The 19,739-nt window shown below is 52.4% G+C and overlaps 1 protein-coding gene across 3 annotated transcripts in view; it reads right to left on the bottom strand.

Moving 5' to 3' along the window:
• Window positions 1-19,739, bottom strand: part of LOC110484500 (uncharacterized) — a 109,781-nt gene that overhangs the window by 18,119 nt on the left and 71,923 nt on the right. For all 3 annotated transcript variants that reach the window (XR_013341954.1, XM_077790677.1, XM_077790678.1), the window contains one exon: window positions 3,490-3,625. Coding sequence is in view for 2 of the 3 variants with exons in the window: in XM_077790677.1 (XP_077646803.1) it covers window positions 3,490-3,625 (136 nt within the window). In the remaining variant the exon portion in view is untranslated. The remainder of the gene's footprint in view (window positions 1-3,489; window positions 3,626-19,739) is intronic.

Here is a 19,739-nt window from a genome sequence, read left to right as displayed (position 1 = left end):
CAGCTGGCACAATCTGGCACATCACCGTACCCGTGTGCTACACAAGTTTTGCTGCCACTGCCGTGTAGCTCACTGGTAACAGAAGATTCACAACAGATAATGGTTTAAATCAAATAACGTGATCTGAGCCCTGCTCTACTAACACAATTATCTCTTTACCTTTTCATTGCTTGCAATAATCAGGTAGTGGCAAGTTAATGAATTTCACAGCACGCGTCACATAGCACCTTGTTACATAGCTGTTTCTTCTGCATCTGCAACAAAATGAAGGGTAAGACTGTGAAATTACTGACAGAAGGCAAGTAACAGTGTCTACTCACCACGGGAGAAAAGATGCCTCCAAGAGACTCATTCCATCATTCCCCTCTCTTTGGCAAATTACAAGAAATTAGCCCTTTTTATTTCTGGAAGAAATACACCACAGAGCAGTTGTGCCACCAGTGCACTGTCACCATGCTGCACCCATGGGCAGCTGATTCTGCACTGGAAACCAGAGAGCAGGAGAGTAGAAGCCTGGGGATGGGGGCTTGGTGGTATGCCAGAGAAGGCAGCTCCATACCTTTCACAATTCTTTCCCTTCGCAGTGCACCTGCTGCAGAGAAGGCCAAAGCTAAGACATTTTATACACATTTTTTTGATCACCCTGTTAGCTTAAGCGGAAACTTAAGTCTTCCCAGAACAATAAAATTCTATAGCATGCAGAGAGAAACGGGCAAGCACCGGAACCCCAGGGATCACTCCCAAGGGAAAATTAAATTCAGTTAGGGATGAAAAGAGCCAGAAAGTAACATGAGGGAAGGTAACAGGACCTTGCAGCCAGCAAGAGGATGGGAGAAGAAGCTGTGCTATCAGCAAGTACCAGTGCTGCAAATGCAGGGAGCGCCATGCAGCCCCGTCTCTGCCAGGAAAGGCTCATGGAGCAGAAGAATGAGCACACGGGCTGCCTCTCAATCTCCTGGCAGGAAGCTTCTCTACTCCCCTTGTGCCTGGACACAAAGCTTTGGGCAGTAAAGAAGGGAGAGGCACGGTGGCACCCGTTCAGGGACGAGCCAAGCTACGGCACACCCTGCCCTGGTTCAGTGCTGGGAACCGACGGTGATCTGGCTACAAAAACCACAGGAAAGATCATGTTTGACCCCTTGCAGCTTTTCTCTTAGAAATCACTTTAGACACTCTTCTTGTGACTAGCGCTCAGCGAATCCTACCAGGACAGAATGGGACGTGCTGCAGCAGCAACCCTGACCATGGCATGGCTGTCCCTGCTACCTGCACGGACACAGCTCGGCCACAGAGAGAAAATCTTTTGTGCCAGGAACGTTTACCAGTGCCAGGTGCTGGTAAGCACTGCTCAGGGTGCTGCTGGCACCTGGGATGGCTCAAAGCTCCATGGTTTGTGGCAACAGCCAAAAAGGACGTGCCACCTCCTGAGGACCTCCACCTGTAGTATCCTGGGCAATTCAAAACCCACTATTCCCTTGTGCCTTTGTCTACCTGGAGTCATTCAGGGAAATGAAAATACACTAACTGAATTAAGAAGAGAAATCTGTTAAGATACATTCGTCTTAGGCCTCTGATGGAGAATTGAAGCACCATCAATTGCCTTCCTTCCTGCTCCTTTAATTTGCAGAATGAGTGTCCATACAGACTTCTAATGAGGTTTAGTTCATCTTCCTGAAAAGGTAGCTTAGTATAACTTTCTTCTACTCCTCCTCTAGACAACTTATGAATTACAGTATTTAAGCACCCTGACTCAAAGGATTCTTGCACTGTGGGAACACTTCCTGCTCAGAGTTTTTCAACAGTTAAAATCTCTGTGCTATCTTTTATGCCAGATTTAGTCAACTGGCCCAAATGGGTCCACAAAAGAGATCTGTATGGATGAATGCAATTCGTTAAAATCTTCTCCTACTTTCACTCCACTGCTGGAAATGACACAAAACGTAAGAAAAAACCCAGTACCTGTTCCATTTTCAGACTGAAGCAACAGCATATTCCTGGCTGCTAATGCAGCAGGGACAACAGCACTGCAGAGAACTCTTTGGATAATCACGTCTTCATTTAAAGAGAACTCAATTTCTTGATCTAAGCCATCACTGCCCTCCATCAGAACAGCCAGCATATCCACGACATCTAATAAGTGAAGGAAAAAATGTAAGCAGAGGATCCAGACTAACTGGGAAAACAACAGAGGTAGAATGCAACATTCCAGGAACACAAGGTATCTTTCTAGTTCCCCCCCAAAAAAAAACCCAAAACACAACAAAACAGAAGATAAAACCGAACAAACAAACAAACAACAACAACAAAAAAACCCACCCTTAAATTAGCACGAACAAAATAATTATTCCTACCTCACTAAACCCATAACGCCTCGAACCATTCCAGGGAGGGCGGCAGGAGGGGCGGGCAGAGCCAGGGCCCCGCTCCGCCGCCCCGGCGGCATTTTCCGGCACGCGGCCGCTCCCGGCGTCTGGAGAGGGGCGCGGGGCCGGGAAAGGCGGCGCAGCCCTGCTCCGATGCCGCTCGGCCGCGGCCCGGGAGCGCTGCGACCGCGCCTCCGCCGCCCGCCGGCACCGGCCCCGGCCGCCCTCGGCCCGCGGAGCCGCCTCCAGCCCTCCCCTCACTCACAGACACCGCCCCGCTCGCCGCTCGCTCCCGCCCCTCGCCCCTCCCGCCGCTTCGGCCGGGCTCCGGCTGGGGGGCTGCAGTACCGCCCTGTGCCCACAAGGCGGCAGCACTTGTCCAGAGGGTCCGCGACACGATGGCGGCCCGTGGGGACCTTGACGGAGAGAGGCGTTTTTGCCCATGTACCCCAGAGCGAAGTTGTCCCCGCCACAAACTTGCGCTTCCCTGACAGCCCCAAGGGAGCCCTACGAACTGACGCCAGGAACCCGGGCTGCTGAATTTGCTTTCACCATGTAGATATCCCTCATTTATTCCCAGGGCCCTGCAATCTCCCTGGGCTGCCTGGTCCCAGGTTTCCTTTTCCCAGTCCAAATCTCCCACCCCCAAGTACTCAGGGTTTTTGTTTTTTTTTTCATGCCGAATACGTGTTGCAAACTGACAGTACAAAGCTTGGGGCTTGATTTTCTCTGTGCTGGAATTCTCCTCGAGAAATCTGCCACCGTATAACCCTAACCACAACCACCTTGCTTTGCTCAGAAATCACAACCTTCAGACCAGCATCATGGCACCTTACCCACTGGCCCTCCACTGGCACCTTCCCCAAGCACTCCAGTAATACTCCACATTTTCAGTGGGCATCCTGTCAGACCCTCATCCTTACCCTAAAAACGCACCAAGGAATCCTAAAATAGCCATTAGGAAGGTATAACAATTCTCTAAAAGTCACCAGAGAAAGCCTTCAAAATTCCCCTAAATATTCCTAATAGCCCTGCAAAAAAAAAAAAAAAAAAAAACACTCAAGGAAGCCTGCTCAGCCTCCAAACCCCTTCCTGTTGCTCTCTAGCCCACAGATGTCATCCCTACCTTTTAGCAGCGGGTCCTGTTGTCCTCTGAGGGTTCCGGCGTTGTCCTGGTGCGAGGGTCGCTGCCCTGTCCCACTGGGAGGCTTCCGGTGTGGTCTCGCTGTCAGGCTTGCTGTGCTGTGCTGCTGTTGTTGGGGCTGAAAAGGGAAAAGGCTGCTTAGGGTGAGGTACGGGTGGCGTGAGGGGTGCCGCACCTGTACCCTAACTTGCCTCCTAAGATGTACCCTGTAGCCCTGATCTCCACTGGACTGTCCAGCCCTCAAGGCCTCACCCTTTACCCCTGACCCCTCCCTCTGTCCCCCAGCCCTCAGGCTCTGGCTGTCACCCTCGAGCCCCCCCCTGCCCCTCAAGCCCCCTCTCAGCTGCCCCTCAGCTCCTGTGTGCCACCCTTAATCCCTCTCCTCTGCCCCTCAGCCCCCAGCTTCTCTGTGTCACACTCCAGCTGCCCCTGCCCCCCTCAGCATCTCTCAGTGTCAGCCACTGTCCCCCCCCCGTTCCCCCCTGAGGCACAGCCTCTGTCACCCTCAAGGCCCCACAGTGCCCCTCAAGCTGCCCCTCAGCCGCGATGCCATGAAAAGACCCTAAAAACCCATAAAAATGCCCTAAAAAATCCCTCATCTTCAAAACGCCTTAAAACTTTCACAACAACATAAAAATAGCCTCTGAACGCCCTTAAAATACAATAAAAATACCCTACTTTAAAACACCCCTAAAAGCCCCGAAAGAACCTTTTAAAAAAAAAAAATCCCTACATATTCCTAAGAGCTCTTAGAACAGCTCCATAATCCTTAAAACACATCGATAAGACCCTAAAGACCCAGCGCAGCGAGGGAGGCTGGAAGATGCGGAGCCACGCTCCCGGCCCCGGGCGCAGCGCGGCTCCGGCAGGAAAGCGGCTCCTCCGGCAGGCAGAGGCGGCGCCGCGCCGGCAGACCCCCGCCCGCTGCCCCCGGCCCGGCGGGGCCGGCACCGGGCCCGGGGGGCCCCGGCGGCGCCCGAGCCCCGCGCCCGGAGCGGACGGAGCGGCGGCACCGGCCGGCACCGGCGCGGCGCCCGCGCCGCCTCCCCCGCCCACCGGCCCGGCCAAAGCTCCGCTCGGCTCCGCACGGCTCGCACCGGCGCGGCTCCGGCGGGCCCGCGGCAGCCCAGCCGCGCCCAGCTCCCCTTCTGCCCCGGCCAGCCCCGGCAGGGCTCCGCGCCGCACCCTTCGCTGCCGGGCCGGGGGCAGAAGAAGCGCCCCGAATGCAGCGGCACAGCCCGATCCCCGCCCTGCCAGCGCTGCCACGGCTGCAGCTCCCTTCCTCTGAAGCCCCGACACTGACGCCACGCTCCGGCGCTCACCTCACGCCGACAAGGGAAAAGAAATGTAGGCTTCCCTTCAATCGCGTCCCCTAGAAGAGAAGAAAAGAAGCGGCTTGCCTCAAACGATGGCAAAAGGGGGCTTTTTACCTCAGTCCAAACCCCTTAAAAGGGGGGACAACAGGACTGCCCCCTCCAATTCAACCTCAGGAGGACAAAGTTTCAAAGGGAAAGGAGAAAAGTCCCGGCTGCAAAGGCACACTGGCTCACCTGCTGCTTCTCGGCACAAAGGTTTGTCCCTCGGCTCCTCCTTTGAACAATGCTCCACGTATCCAGGTGGCTTTCCAGGTGATCCCCCACACCCTGTCCGAAGCGCCCACCATCCTTCCAGGAGAGAGCCCCGGGAGCCCCCCATAAACTCCTCTCCTCCAGCAGCTCCGTACAAAAGCGATGGGAGGAAAACCCCCTAAATCAGCCGCCGGAGGAGCCGCCCCTTCCTCATCATCCTCACAGCTCACACCGGGGGCTGCTCTGAGCCCTCCTCATCCTCACAGCTTACACCTGGGGCTGCTCTGAGCCCTCCGCAGCCTCACAGCTCACACCTGGGACTGCTCTGAGCCCTCTTCATCCTCACAGCTCACACCTGGGGCTGCTCTGAGCCCTCCTCATCCTCACAGCTCACACCTGCCGCTGTTGCCGCACTCCAACAGCGTCTCTCTGTCTCCAGCACACAGCCCACTTCGCACAGACACAGATCCAACAGAAATCTGCTACGGGTGTCGGCTTTTCTTAATCCGCCTGGGTGCACGGTTAAAACATGTACGTGCATTGATGGTCATTGAGAGAAAGCTTTCCCCCGGAGAAAACAGTCCTTTTAGCTGCTCTCCAGGGCAGTTGGACTCCCCCTGTGCCTTCTTCGGGGGTCAGGAAAAGGGGCTGAAGACTCGGGGCTCTGATGCCATTTGGGGCACCCCAAGGTCCCCAGGAGAGGGACGCACACTGCGGTGGGGGAGCGGGTGGGTGGCGAATGAGGGGAGGGGGCCACGCTGGGTGCCGTCCCGCAGAGTAACCCAAAGCTGCCCCAAAATTCCCTGGGAGGGGTGTGCGTATAACACTAAAACCTGGCAAGTGTTTTGTTTTTACAGCTATTGGTAAAGAATAGGATTCTAAAACTAAACGCATTTGGAAATGAGCCATCTCTCTATCCGTTCATTTGTGTGCAGGAACGTAGGAAGCTGGCTGGGGACGGGCAGTAGTTCTGAAAATCATGCCCTAGCCTTTTTCTCTAGGAACGAACCAAGCAAGTGCCCTGAAACCAGCGGAGCAGCTGCAGAGGCTGAAGGGAACAAAAAGGGCTCCCCGGCACCTTTTCCCTCCGTTCTCTGCCATTCCCCAAAAGGCGTCTCAGTCTCAGAAGAGGCGTTTGTTATGCAGCTTGCCAAAATGAATACCTGTCAAATCCTAACTCTTGCCTTTTGTTTAACGTGTTCTTACTTCCTATTTATGTCATCACAGAAAGCAAGGAAAGAAGAAATGTGACTGGTTCCCACTATTGCTCCGTGCAGGCATTTTTAAAGGCTGCTGTATTTCTATCCTCTTTTTCCCCTCCAAGCTTGACTTTCCCCCTCCTTTTTCGAGGTCTGCTGCTTTGGGTGTCCTAAGCAGGGCTGGGTTCCTCGGCAGGGGTCTTAGGACTCGCTACTGCTTCTGCTTTTTGCGAAGGTGTATCAAAGTGTGCCAGCAAAAGGACTGTTTTCTCCAGGGGAAAGCTTTCTCTCAATGACCATCAATGCATGTACATGTTTTAACCGTGCACCCAGGCGGATTAAGAAAAGCCGACACCTGTAGCAGATTTCTGTTGGATCTGTGTCTGTGCGAAGTGGGCTGTGTGCTGGAGACAGAGAGACGCTGTTGGAGTGCGGCAACAGCGGCAGGTGTGAGCTGTGAGGATGAGGAGGGCTCAGAGCAGCCCCAGGTGTGAGCTGTGAGGATGAGGAGGGCTCAGAGCAGCCCCAGGTGTGGGCTGTGAGGATGATGAGGAGGGCGCGGCTCCTCCGGCAGCTGATTTAGGGGGTTTTCCTCGCAATGCTTTTGCACGGAGCTGCTGGAGGAGAGGAGTTTATGGGGGGCTCCCGGGGTTGTCTCCTGGAAGGACAGCGGGCGCTTCGGGCAGGGTCTGGGGGATCACCTGGAAACACACCTGGATACGTGGAGCCTTGCTCTGAGGAGGAGCCGAGGGACAAACCTTTGTGCCGAGAAGCAGCAGGTGAGCCGGTGCGCCTTTGCAGCCGGGACTTTTCTCCTTTCCCTTTGAAACTTTGTCCTCCTGAGGTTGAATTGGAGGGGGCAGTCCTGTTGTCCCCCCTTTTAAGGGGTTTGGACTGAGGTAAAAAGCCCCCTTTTGCCATCGTTTGAGGCAAGCCGCTTCTTTTCTTCTCTTCTAGGGGACGCGATTGAAGGGAAGGCTACGTTTCTGTGCCCTCGTTGGGGTGAGGTGAGCGCCGGAGCGTGTCGGGCCTTCAGAGGAAGGGAGCTGCAGCCGTGGCAGCGCTGGCAGGGCGGGGATCGGGCTGTGCCGCTGCATTCGGGGCGCTTCTTCTGCCCCCGGCCCGGCAGCGAAGGGTGCGGCGCGGAGCCCTGCCGGCAGTGCCGGGGCTGGCCGGGGCGGAAGGGGAGCTGGGCGCGGCTGGGCTGCCGCGGGCCCGCCGGAGCCGCGCCGGTGCGAGCCGTGCGGAGCCGAGCGGAGCTTTGGCCGGGCCGGCGGGCGGGGGAGGCGGCGCGGGCGCCGCGCCGGTGCCGGCCGGTGCCGCCGCTCCGTCCGCTCCGGGCGCGGGGCTCGGGCGCCGCCGGGGCCCCCCGGGCCCGGTGCCGGCCCCGCCGGGCCGGGGGCAGCGGGCGGGGGTCTGCCGGCGCGGCGCCGCCTCTGCCTGCCGGAGGAGCCGCTTTCCTGCCGGAGCCGCGCTGCGCCCGGGGCCGGGAGCGCGGCTCCGCATCTTCCAGCCTCCCTCGCTGCGCTGCTTTTGAGGCGCTCCTGAGGAGCTCCTGGGATCGGTGGCTTTTGATCGGCGTCGCTGTAGGAGAAGGGCCCCGGGCGCTTCTTGGTTGTTACGGTTGTTGCTTCGGGTGCTCGTGACAAGGTTTTTTTTGGATTGAGTGTTGTTGTTGGATTTCTTTTTGATCGGTTCTTATGTTTTTTAAGGATGCGTTTCTAAAGGTTTACGCTGGTTTTTATGGGTCGTAGCATGATGTAGAGGGTTGTTTTTCAATTCGGTTGTGGAGGCTTTTATTAGCGCGAGTGCATAGTGTTTGTTTTGGTGGGCTTGAGGGAGTGCCCTGGAGTTAATCGGTGAGGTTTCTTTTAATCTTGATGAATGCATTCTTGTTTATTACATTATAGGGGTTTCATTCGTTTGGCTTATTTGATTGCCGTGTATGTTTCATTGTTGCCGAGAACTTGGGAGATATTGTTTGTGGTTACATTTCTCTTTTGGCGACGTGTTTATTTCTAGGTGGTATCTGTGTTTTGATGGTTTGAGGCAATTTTTGTTTCTTGAGTTAAGAATACTTATTTTGTTGTTGTTAATATATATTTTTTTTGTCGTTTGATGTGTTTGGTTGTTGTTTTTATTGGTTTTACTTTTGGGAACATGGGCATTTCCATGGTGGATCTCTTTAGGTGTTTATTTTATCTGGGGGGTGAATTTTTTGTTTCTTCGTGGTTCCCATATTTTTATATCTGTAATTATTTGGTGTTTTTTTTTAGTTAATTTTATAGAGCATGGGGTTCTCTTTATGAGTTAGTGTAGTGGTAGGGTTTTGGTTATTATTTTTTTTACAAACTTTGGGGGTCTCTTGTATGGTTTGGAGTATGGTAAGTTAGTTGGCTCTTTTTTTTTTTTCCTTTATAGTGGTTTTTGTGATTTGCTGTGTGGGTTTCTATAGGGTTTTTTAAAATATTTGTTTCGTTTTTGTGACGCGATAAGAGCTGCTGGTGAAAGGAATGTACTGCGGGTTTTTTTGCTGGTAGTTGGTTGGCTGGTGGAGCCTTTCTGAATTTTTTGGACGGTATTGGTGGGAATTTGATGCTGTTTGTTTTGGCATTTTATATTTAGGAATTAGATTATAACTGCAAAGTTTTAACTATAACTCTAATGAAATAGAACACATGCATAAACATGATAATGGGAATATAAAGCTTCAATTTTAAATGTAAATGGAAAATATATAAATGAAACGTGTAACATAAATAATGCTGTCCGTTACTATTAGGTATAACCTTGTTTGATATGGAGTATTTTATATGTTTATATGCATATAAATATCGATTATAAACATAAATATCCATATAGAAATGTATAATTAATACATGTGGATATATGAATATTACAAAACAATAGGAATCAATACAGTACCTAATGCATATTTAACTGTATGTGTCTTATTATAACACATTTCATGTCATAAATACTATCTATCGAAATATAGTACCTCAAAATGTTGTGATAGAATAGATAATTACTTATAAAAATCAAAAATAGAAGTATAGAAATATTTAAATATAATTTAGAATAAAGGGGATTTTTATTTTCTATTTGGTATTAGGTAGGGGTTTTATTATTAAAATTATGAATAGAAATAAAGTAAAATTAGAAGTCTTTGTATAGAAATATATCCTAAATACGTTGAGATCGATTTGATAATTCAAAGGTAAGTAAATATAAGTATTAGCAGTGTGTACGAAATAGAGTTTAAAAAATAATTTATCTATCTCACTACCTTATTATATATATATAAAATATATTTATAAATACATCTATATAAAGTAGAAGTTCAAATGTGACTATAATGATGAAAAAAATATAAGAATATTCGAAAATCGTTTAAAGAAAGGGCTTTTTTCGTTTTTATTTGGTTGGAGGCAGGGTTTTAATGGAAAAGAGATGAATATACATTTTAGTTTGATATCATTCTAAATATGGAAATATATAATCAATGTATACAGGTGTATATATAAAAATATAAAATAGAAATAAAAATGAGTATTAGGAAGAGATAGACTATAAATAGCATCATACATCAATCTACATTTAAAATATACATTTGAATATAAATGCGAGAAATGGAGATACATTTAAATGGAGTTTAAATAAAGGGTTTTTTTAAAAAGATTTTTACTTGGATAGAGGCAGGGTTTTATTTTAAGCAATACAAACCTTTTAGAAACCTAAATCTAACTATAGAAATATGTAAGCAATCTAATAAGATATGTATAAAAAATAAAATGTAATAAAATAGAATAGGAATAAATGTAAGAAGTGATAAAAATACAATTTTCCATCAGTATCCATTACAAATCCGACTGTGAGTATAAATCTGAAAAATATAAAAACAAACCCTGTTGCAATGCAGTTTAAGAGGAAAGCTTTTTTCTTTCGGTTCCTGTCGGGTCGCAGGCAGGCTTTTTGTTCCGTTCTTTCCCGCGCGGACGCTTTGGGGCGTTCGCTGCCGAGGCCGTGCCGGCGGGGACGGCGCGGTGCTGCCGCCGTGTGGGCAGAGAGCGGTACTGCAGCCCGCCGCCCGCGGCCGCCATCTTGGGAGTGGCGTGGCGCGGACTCGCTTGACCTTCTCGAGAGGGCGCGAAAACGAGGACGTTGAAATTCGAGGACCCGTGTCTGTTTTTTACACTGCGTGAATTGCGCGCACCGCCGGCGCCCCCCGACGAGATTTTCCGCGGAGGTTCGGGTGTCGTGCACACGGGCTGTGGGGTCAGCAGCACCGCGAGCGTGCGGGTTTTTGGCGGGAGCCGACAGGCATGGGCAAAAACGCCTCTCTCCGTCAAGGTCCCCACGGGCCGCCATCGTGTCGCGGACCCTCTGGACAAGTGCTGCCGCCTTGTGGGCACAGGGCGGTACTGCAGCCCCCCAGCCGGAGCCCGGCCGAAGCGGCGGGAGGGGCGAGGGGCGGGAGCGAGCGGCGAGCGGGGCGGTGTCTGTGAGTGAGGGGAGGGCTGGAGGCGGCTCCGCGGGCCGAGGGCGGCCGGGGCCGGTGCCGGCCGGTGCCGCCGCTCCGTCCGCTCCGGGCGCGGGGCTCGGGCGCCGCCGGGGCCCCCCGGGCCCGGTGCCGGCCCCGCCGGGCCGGGGGCAGCGGGCGGGGGTCTGCCGGCGCGGCGCCGCCTCTGCCTGCCGGAGGAGCCGCTTTCCTGCCGGAGCCGCGCTGCGCCCGGGGCCGGGAGCGCGGCTCCGCATCTTCCAGCCTCCCTCGCTGCGCTGGTTTTTAGGGTCTTATCGATGTGTTTTAAGGATTATGGAGCTGTTCTAAGAGCTCTTAGGAATATGTAGGGATTTTTTTTTTTTAAAAGGTTCTTTGGGGGCTTTTAGGGGTGTTTTAAAGTAGGGTATTTTTATTTTGTTTTTATTTTATTTTAAGGGCGTTCAGAGGCTATTGTTATGTTGTTGTGAAAGTTTTAAGGCATTTTGAAGATGAGGGATTTTTTAGGGCATTTTTATGGGTTTTTAGGGTCTTTTCATGGCATCGCGGCTGAGGGGCAGCTTGAGGGGCACTGTGGGGCCTTGAGGGTGACAGAGGCTGTGCCTCAGGGGGGAACGGGGGGGGGACAGTGGGTGACACAGAGAGATGCTGAGGGGGGCAGGGGCAGCTGGAGGGTGACACAGAGAAGCTGGGGGCTGAGGGGCAGAGGAGAGGGATTAAGGGTGGCACACAGGAGCTGAGGGGCAGCTGAGAGGGGGCTTGAGGGGCAGGGGGGGGCTCGAGGGTGACAGCCAGAGCCTGAGGGCTGGGGGGCAGAGGGAGGGGTCAGGGGTAAAGGGTGAGGCCTTGAGGGCTGGACAGTCCAGTGGAGATCAGGGCTACAGGGTACATCTTAGGAGGCAAGTTAGGGTACAGGTGCGGCACCCCTCACGCCACCCGTACCTCACCCTAAGCAGCCTTTTCCCTTTTCAGCCCCAACAACAGCAGCACAGCACAGCAAGCCTGACAGCGAGACCACACCAGAAGCCTCCCAGTGGGACAGGGCAGCGACCCTCGCACCAGGACAACGCCGGAACCCTCAGAGGACAACAGGACCCGCTGCTAAAAGGTAGGGATGACATCTGTGGGCTAGAGAGCAACAGGAAGGGGTTTGGAGGCTGAGCAGGCTTCCTTGAGTGTTTTTTTTTTTTTTTTTTTTTGCAGGGCTATTAGGAATATTTAGGGGAATTTTGAAGGCTTTCTCTGGTGACTTTTAGAGAATTGTTATACCTTCCTAATGGCTATTTTAGGATTCCTTGGTGTGTTTTTAGGGTAAGGATGAGGGTCTGACAGGATGCCCACTGAAAATGCAGAGTACTTCTGGAATGTACTGGAGTGCTTGGGGAAGGTGCCAGTGGAGGGCCAGTGGGTAAGGTGCCATGATGCTGGTCTGAAGGTTGTGATTTCTGAGCAAAGCAAGGTGGTTGTGGTTAGGGTTTTATGGTGGCAGATTTCTGGAGGTGAAATACTGCACAGAAAATATCAAGCCCGAAGCTTTGTACTGTCAGTTTGCAACGGGTATTCGGTAAAGAAATAAAAAACCCTGAGTACTTGGGGATGGGAGACTTCGACTGGGAGAAATCCTGTGCTGTTTTGATATTGAGGAGGCAAAAGGAAACTTGGGACCTGACAACCCAGCGGCATCGCAGGGCCCTGTGAAAATATGAGGGATATCTACTTGGTGAAAGCAAATTCACCAGCCCAGGTCCCTGGCGTCAGTTTGTAGGGCTCCCTTGGCACTGTCAGAAAAGCACAAGTTTGGGGGGGGGGGGGGCGGGCAGCTGAGGTCTGAATATATCCTTTAATATTCGGATTATTTCTAGTCAGCCTCACCCTAAGACCCAGGGAGCTCTGCGCACAATCACAGGCCATTTTCCCGTGGAAAGAAAACTCACCAGTCCAGGTACCTGATGTCAGTTTGTAGGGCTCCCTTGGGTCTATCAGGTCAGCACAAGTTTGAGGTGGGGACAACTTTGGTCTGCGATCCATCCTTTGATATAGGGATTTTTTGCATTCAGGTCCCAGCCCAGGGCCAGGAGCCCCTGGGCACATCCTTTGGCCATTTTCCCTGGAAAAGAAAACTCACCAGTCCAGGTTGCTGATGTCAGTTTGTAGGGCTCCCTTGGGTCTATCAGGGCAGCAGAGGTTTCTGGACGGGACTACTTCAGTTTGGGGACCATCCTTTGATATAAGGATTTTTTGCATTCAGGTCCCATCCCAGGACCAGGGGCCCCTGGGCACATCCTTTGGCCATTTTCCCTGGAAAAGAAAATTCACCAGTCCAAGTTGCTGATGTCAGTTTGTAGGGCTCCCTTGGGTCTATCAAAGCAGCACAACTTTGAGGTTGGGGACAACTTTGGTCTGGGATCCATCCTTCGATAGAGGGATTCTTTACAGTCAGGTCCCAGCCCAAGGCCAGGGGCCCCTGGGCACATCCTTTGGCCATTTTCCCTGGAAAAGAAAACTCACCAGTCCAGGTTGCTGATGTCAGTTTGTAGGGCTCCCTTGGGTCTATCAGGGCAGCAGAGTTTTGAGGAGGGGACAATTTTGGTCTGGGGTCCATCCTTCGATATAAGGATTTTGTGCAGTCAGGTCCCAGTCCAAGGCCAGTGGCCCCTGCGCACATCCTTTGGCCATTTTTCCTGGAAAAGAAAATTCACCAGTCCAGGTTGCTGATGTCAGTTTGTAGGGCTCCCTTGGGTCTATCAGGGCAGCAGAGTTTTGAGGAGGGGAAAACTTCGGTCTGGGGTCCATCCTTCGATATAAGGATTTTGTGCCATCAAGTCCCAACCAGGGGCCAGGGGCCCCTGGGCACATCCTTTGGCCATTTTCTCTGGAAAAGAAAACTCACCAGTCCAGGTTGCTGATGTCAGTTTGTAGGGCTCCCTTGGGTCTATCAGGGCAGTACAAATTTGAGGAGGGGACAACTTCGGTCTGGAGTCCAGCCTTCGATATAAGGATTTTGTGCAGTCAGGTCCCAGCCCAAGGCCTGGGGCCCCTGGGCACATCCTTTGGCCATTTTCCCTGGGAAAGAAAACTCACCAGTCCAGGTTGCTGATGTCAGTTTGTAGGGCTCCCTTGGCTTTATCAGGGCAGCAGAGGTTTGTGGAGGGGACAACTTCGGTCTGTGATCCATCCTTCGATGTAAGGATTTTTTGCATTCAGGTCCCATCCCAGGGCCAGGGGCCCCTGGGCACATCCTTTGGCCATGTTCCCTGGAAAAGAAAACACACCAGTCCAGGTACCTGATGTCAGTTTGTAGGGCTCCCTTGGGTCTATCAGGGCACCACAAGTTGGAGGTGGGGCCAACTTTGGTCTGCGATCCATCCTTCGATAGAGGGATTCTTTGCAGTCAGGCCCCAGCCCAGTGCCAGGGGCCCCTGGGCACATCCTTTGGCCATTTTCCCTGGGAAAGAAAACTCACCAGTCCAGGTACCTGATGTCAGTTTGTAGGGCTCCCTTGTGTCTATCAGGTCAGCACATGTTTGATGAGGGGACAACTTTGGTCTGCGATCCATCCTTCGATATAAGGATTCTTTGCAGTCAGGCGCCAGCCCAGGGCCAGGGGCCCCTGGGGACATCCTTTGGCCATTTTCCATGGAAAAGAAAACTCACCAGTCCAGGTTGCTGATGTCAGTTTGTAGGGCTCCCTTGGGTCTATCAGGGCAGCAGCGTTTTGAGGAGGGGACAATTTCGGTCGGGGGTCCATCCTTCGATATAAGGAATTTTTGCATTCAGGTCCCAGCCCAGGGCCAGGGGCCCCTGGGCACATCCTTTGGCCATTTTCCCTGGGAAAGAAAACTCACCAGTCCAGGTTCCTGATGTCAGTTTGTAGGGCTCCCTTGGGTCTATCAGGGCAGCACAAGTTTGAGGTGGGGACAACTTCGGTCTGCGATCCATCCTTCGATATAATGATTCTTTGAAGTCAGGTCCCAGCCCAGGACCAGGGGAGCCTGGGCACATCCTTTGGCCATTTTCCCTGGAAAAGAAAATTCACCAGTCCAGGTACCTGATGTCAGTTTGTAGGGCTCCCTTGGATCTATCAGGGCAGCAGAGTTTTGAGGAGGGGACAATTTTGGTCTGGGGTCCATCCTTCGATATAAGGATTTTGTGAAGTCAGGTCCCAGCCCAGAGCCAGGGGCCCCTGGGCACATCCTTTGGCCATTTTCCCTGGAAAAGAAAACTCACCAGTCCAGGTTGCTGATGTCAGTTTGTAGGGCTCCCTTGGCTTTATCTGGGCAGCAGAGGTTTGTGGAGGGGACAACTTCAGTTTGGGGACCATCCTTTGATATAAGGATTTTTTGCATTCAGGTCCCATCCCAGGACCAGGGGCCCCTGGGGACATCCTTTGGCCATTTTCCCTGGAAAAGAAAACTCACCAGTCCAGGTTCCTGATGTCAGTTTGTAGGGCTCCCTTGGGTCTATCAGGGCAGCACAAGTTTGAGGTGGGGACAACTTTGGTCTGCGATCCATCCTTCGATATAATGATTCTTTGCAGTCAGGTCCCAGCCCAGGGCCAGGGGCCTCTGGGCACATCCTTTGGCCATTTTCCCTGGAAAAGAAAACTCACCAGTCCAGGTTCCTCATGTCAGTTTGTAGGGCTCCCTTGGGTCTATCAGGGCAGCACAACTTGAGGTGGGGACAACTTTGGTCTGCGATCCATTCTTCGATATAAGGATTTTTTGCATTCAGGTCCCATCCCAGGACCAGGGGCCCCTGGGCACATCCTTTGGCCATTTTCCCTGGGAAAGAAAACTCACCAGTCCAGGTTGCTGATGTCAGTTTGTAGGGCTCCCTTGGGTCTATCAGGGCAGCACAAGTTGGAGGTGGGGACAACTTTGGTCTGCGATCCATCCTTCGATAGAGGGACTCTTTACAGTCAGGTCCCAGCCCAGTGCCAGGGGCCGCTGGGCACATCCTTTGGCCATTTTCCCTGGGAAAGAAAACTCACCAGTCCAGGTTGCTGATGTCAGTTTGTAGGGCTCCCTTGGGTCTATCAGGGCAGCACAAGTTTGAGGTGGGGAGAACTTCGGTCTGGAGTCCAGCCTTCGATATAAGGATTTTGTGCAGTCAGGTCCCAGCCCAGTGCCAGGGGCCCCTGGGCACATCCTTTGGCCATTTTCCCTGGAAAAGAAAACTCACCAGTCCAAGTTCCTGATGTCAGTTTGTAGGGCTACCTTGTGTCTATCAGGGCAGCACAAGTTTGAGGAGGGGACAACTTCGGTCTGCGATCCATCCTTCGATAGAGGGATTCTTTGCAGTCAGGTCCCAGCCCAGGACCAGGGGCCCCTGGGCACATCCTTTGGCCATTTTCCCTGGAAAAGAAAATTCACCAGTCCAGGTACCTGATGTCAGTTTGTAGGGCTCCCTTGGGTCTATCAGGGCAGCAGAGTTTTGAGGAGGGGACAATTTTGGTCTGGGGTCCATCCTTCGATATAAGGATTTTGTGAAGTCAGGTCCCAGCCCAGGGCCAGGGGCCCCTGGGCACATCCTTTGGCCATTTTCCCTGGGAAAGAAAACTCACCAGTCCAAGTTCCTGATGTCAGTTTGTAGGGCTCCCTTGGGTCTATCAGGGCAGCAGAGGTTTGTGGAGGGGACTACTTCAGTTTGGGGACCATCCTTTGATATAAGGATTTTTTGCATTCAGGTCCCATCCCAGGACCAGGGGCCCCTGGGCACATCCTTTGGCCATTTTCCCTGGGAAAGAAAACTCACCAGTCCAGGTTGCTGATGTCAGTTTGTAGGGCTCCCTTGGGTCTATCAGGGCACCACAAGTTTGAGGTGGGGACAACTTTGGTCTGCGATCCGTCCTTCGATATAGGGATTCTTTACAGTCAGGTCCCAGCCCAGTTCCAGGGGCCCCTGGGCACATCCTTTGGCCATTTTCCCTGGGAAAGAAAACTCACCAGTCCAGGTTGCTGATGTCAGTTTGTAGGGCTCCCTTGGGTCTATCAGGTCAGCACATGTTTGATTAGGGGACAACTTTGGTCTGCGATCCATCCTTTGATATAAGGATTTTTTGCATTCAGGTCCCAGCCCAGGGCCAGGGGCCCCTGGGCACATCCTTTGGCCATTTTCCCTGGGAAAGAAAACTCAGCAGTCCAGGTTCCTGATGTCAGTTTGTAGGGCTCCCTTGGGTCTATCAGGGCGGCACAACTTTGGGGAGGGGACAACTTCGGTCTGGGGTCCATCCTTCAATATAAGGATTTTTTGCTTTGAGGTCATAGCCCAGTGCTAGGGGCCCCTGGGCACTTCCTTTGGCCATTTTCCCTGGGAAAGAAAACTCACCAGTCCAGGTTCCTGATGTCAGTTTGTAGGGCTCCCTTGGGTCTATCAGGGCACCAAAACTTGAGGTGGGGACAACTTTGGTCTGCGATCCATCCTTCGATATAAGGATTCTTTGCAGTCAGGTCCCAGTGCTGTGCTAGGGGCCCCTGGGCACTTCCTTTGGCAGTTTTCCCTGGGAAAGAAAACTCACCAGTCCAGGTTGCTGATGTCAGTTTGTCGGGCTCCCTTGGGTATATCAGGGCAGCAGAGTTTTGAGGAGGGGACAATTTTGGTCTGGGGTCCATCCTTCGATATAAGGATTTTGTGCAGTCAGGTCCCAGTCCAAGGCCAGTGGCCCCTGGGCACATCCTTTGGCCATTTTTCCTGGAAAGGAAAATTCACCAGTCCAGGTTGCTGATGTCAGTTTGTAGGGCTCCCTTGGGTCTATCAGGGCAGCAGAGTTTTGAGGAGGGGAAAACTTCGGTCTGGGGTCCATCCTTCGATATAAGGATTTTGTGCAGTCAGGTCCCAGCCCAGTGCCAGGGGCCCCTGGGCACATCCTTTGGCCATTTTCCCTGGGAAAGAAAACTCACCAGTCCAGGTTCCTGATGTCAGTTTGTAGGGCTCCCTTGGGTCAATCAGGGCAGCGCAAGTTTGAGGTGGGGACAACTTTGGTCTGCGATCCATCCTTCGATATAGGGATTCATTACAGTCAGGTCCCAGCCCAGTGCCAGGGGCCCCTGGGCACATCCTTTGGCCATTTTCCCTGGGAAAGAAAACTCACCAGTCCAAGTTCCTGATGTCAGTTTGTAGGGCTCCCTTGTGTCTATCAGGGCAGCAGAGTTTTGAGGAGGGGACAACTTTGGTCTGCGATCCATCCTTCGATAGAGGGATTCTTTGCAGTCAGGCCCCAGCCCAGTGCCAGGGGCCCCTGGGCACATCCTTTGGCCATTTTCCCTGGGAAAGAAAACTCACCAGTCCAGGTTGCTGATGTCAGTTTGTAGGGCTCCCTTGGGTCTATCAGAGCAGCAGAGTTTTGAGGAGGGGACAATTTTGGTCGGGGGTCCATCCTTCGATATAAGGATTTTGTGCAGTCCGGTCCCAGCCGAGTGCCAGGGGCCCCTGGGCACATCCTTTGGCCATTTTCCCTGGAAAAGGAAACTCACCAGTCCAGGTTCCTGATGTCAGTTTGTAGGGCTCCCTTGTGTCTATCAGGGTAGCACAAGTTGGAGGTGGGGACAACTTTGGTCTGCGATCCGTCCTTCGATAGAGGGATTCTTTACAGTCAGGTCCCAGCCCAGGGCCAGGGGCCCCTGGGCACATCCTTTGGCCATTTTTCCTGGAAAAGAAAACCCACCAGACCAGGTTCCTGATGTCAGTTTGTCAGGCTCCCTTGGCTTTATCAGGGCTGCAGAGGTGTGTGGAGGGGACAAGTTCAGTTTGGGGACCATCCTTTGATATAAGGATTTTTTGCATTCAGGCCCCAGCCCAGGACCAGGGGACCCTGGGCACATCCTTTGGCCATTTTCCCTGGGAAAGAAAACTCACCAGTCCAGGTTGCTGATGTCAGTTTGTAGGGCTCCCTTGGGTCTATCAGGGCAGCAAAACTTGAGGTGGGGACAACTTTGGTCTGCGATCCATCCTTCGATATAGGGATTCTTTGCAGTCCGGCCCCAGCCCAGGGCCAGGGGCCCCTGGGCACATCCTTTGGCCATTTTCCATGGAAAAGAAAATTCACCAGTCCAGGTTGCTGATGTCAGTTTGTAGGGCTCCCTTGGCTTTATCAGGGCAGCAGAGGTTTGTGGAGGGGACAACTTTGGTCTGCGATCCATCCTTCGATATATGGATTCTTTGCAGTCCGGCCCCAGCCCAGGGCCAGGGGCCCCTGGGCACATCCTTTGGCCATTTTCCATGGAAAAGAAAATTCACCAGTCCAGGTTGCTGATGTCAGTTTGTAGGGCTCCCTTGGCTTTATCAGGGCAGCAGAGGTTTGTGGAGGGGACAACTTTGGTCTGCGATCCATCCTTCGATATAAGGATTTTTTTGCATTCAGGTTCCAGCCCAGTGCCAGGGGCCCCTGGGCACATCCTTTGGCAATTTTCCCTGGAAAAGAAAACTCACCAGTCCAGGTTGCTGATGTCAGTTTGTAGGGCTCCCTTGGGTCTATCTGGGCAGCACAAGTATGAGATGGGGACAATTTTGTCTGGGGTCCAGCCTTTGATTTAATGATTCTTTGCAGTCAGGCCCTAGCCCAGGGCCAGGGGCACCTGGGCACGTCCTTTGGCCATTTTCCCTGGGAAAGAAAACTCACCAGTCCAGGTTCCTGATGTCAGTTTGTAGGGCTCCCTTGGGTCTATCAGGGCGGCACAACTTTGGGGAGGGGACAACTTCGGTCTGGGGTCCATCCTTCAATATAAGGATTTTTTGCTTTGAGGTCATAGCCCAGTGCTAGGGGCCCCTGGGCACTTCCTTTGGCCATTTTCCATGGAAAAGAAAATTCACCAGTCCAGGTTCCTGATGTCCGTTTGTAGGGCTCCCTGCGGACTGTCAGGGCAGCACCTGCTGGAGATGGTGGCAACTATGGTCTGGGATATATCCTTCGTTGTATGAATTTTTTGCTGTCAGGTCCCTGCTCAGGAGCAGGGTCCCCTGGGCATG

Source organism: Lonchura striata, unplaced genomic scaffold (genome assembly GCF_046129695.1).
Source record: "Lonchura striata isolate bLonStr1 unplaced genomic scaffold, bLonStr1.mat Scaffold_210, whole genome shotgun sequence".
Lineage (NCBI taxonomy): Eukaryota > Metazoa > Chordata > Aves > Passeriformes > Estrildidae > Lonchura > Lonchura striata.
Note: the sequence above shows the minus strand (reverse complement) of the source record. Positions and strands in the feature narration are given on the sequence as shown.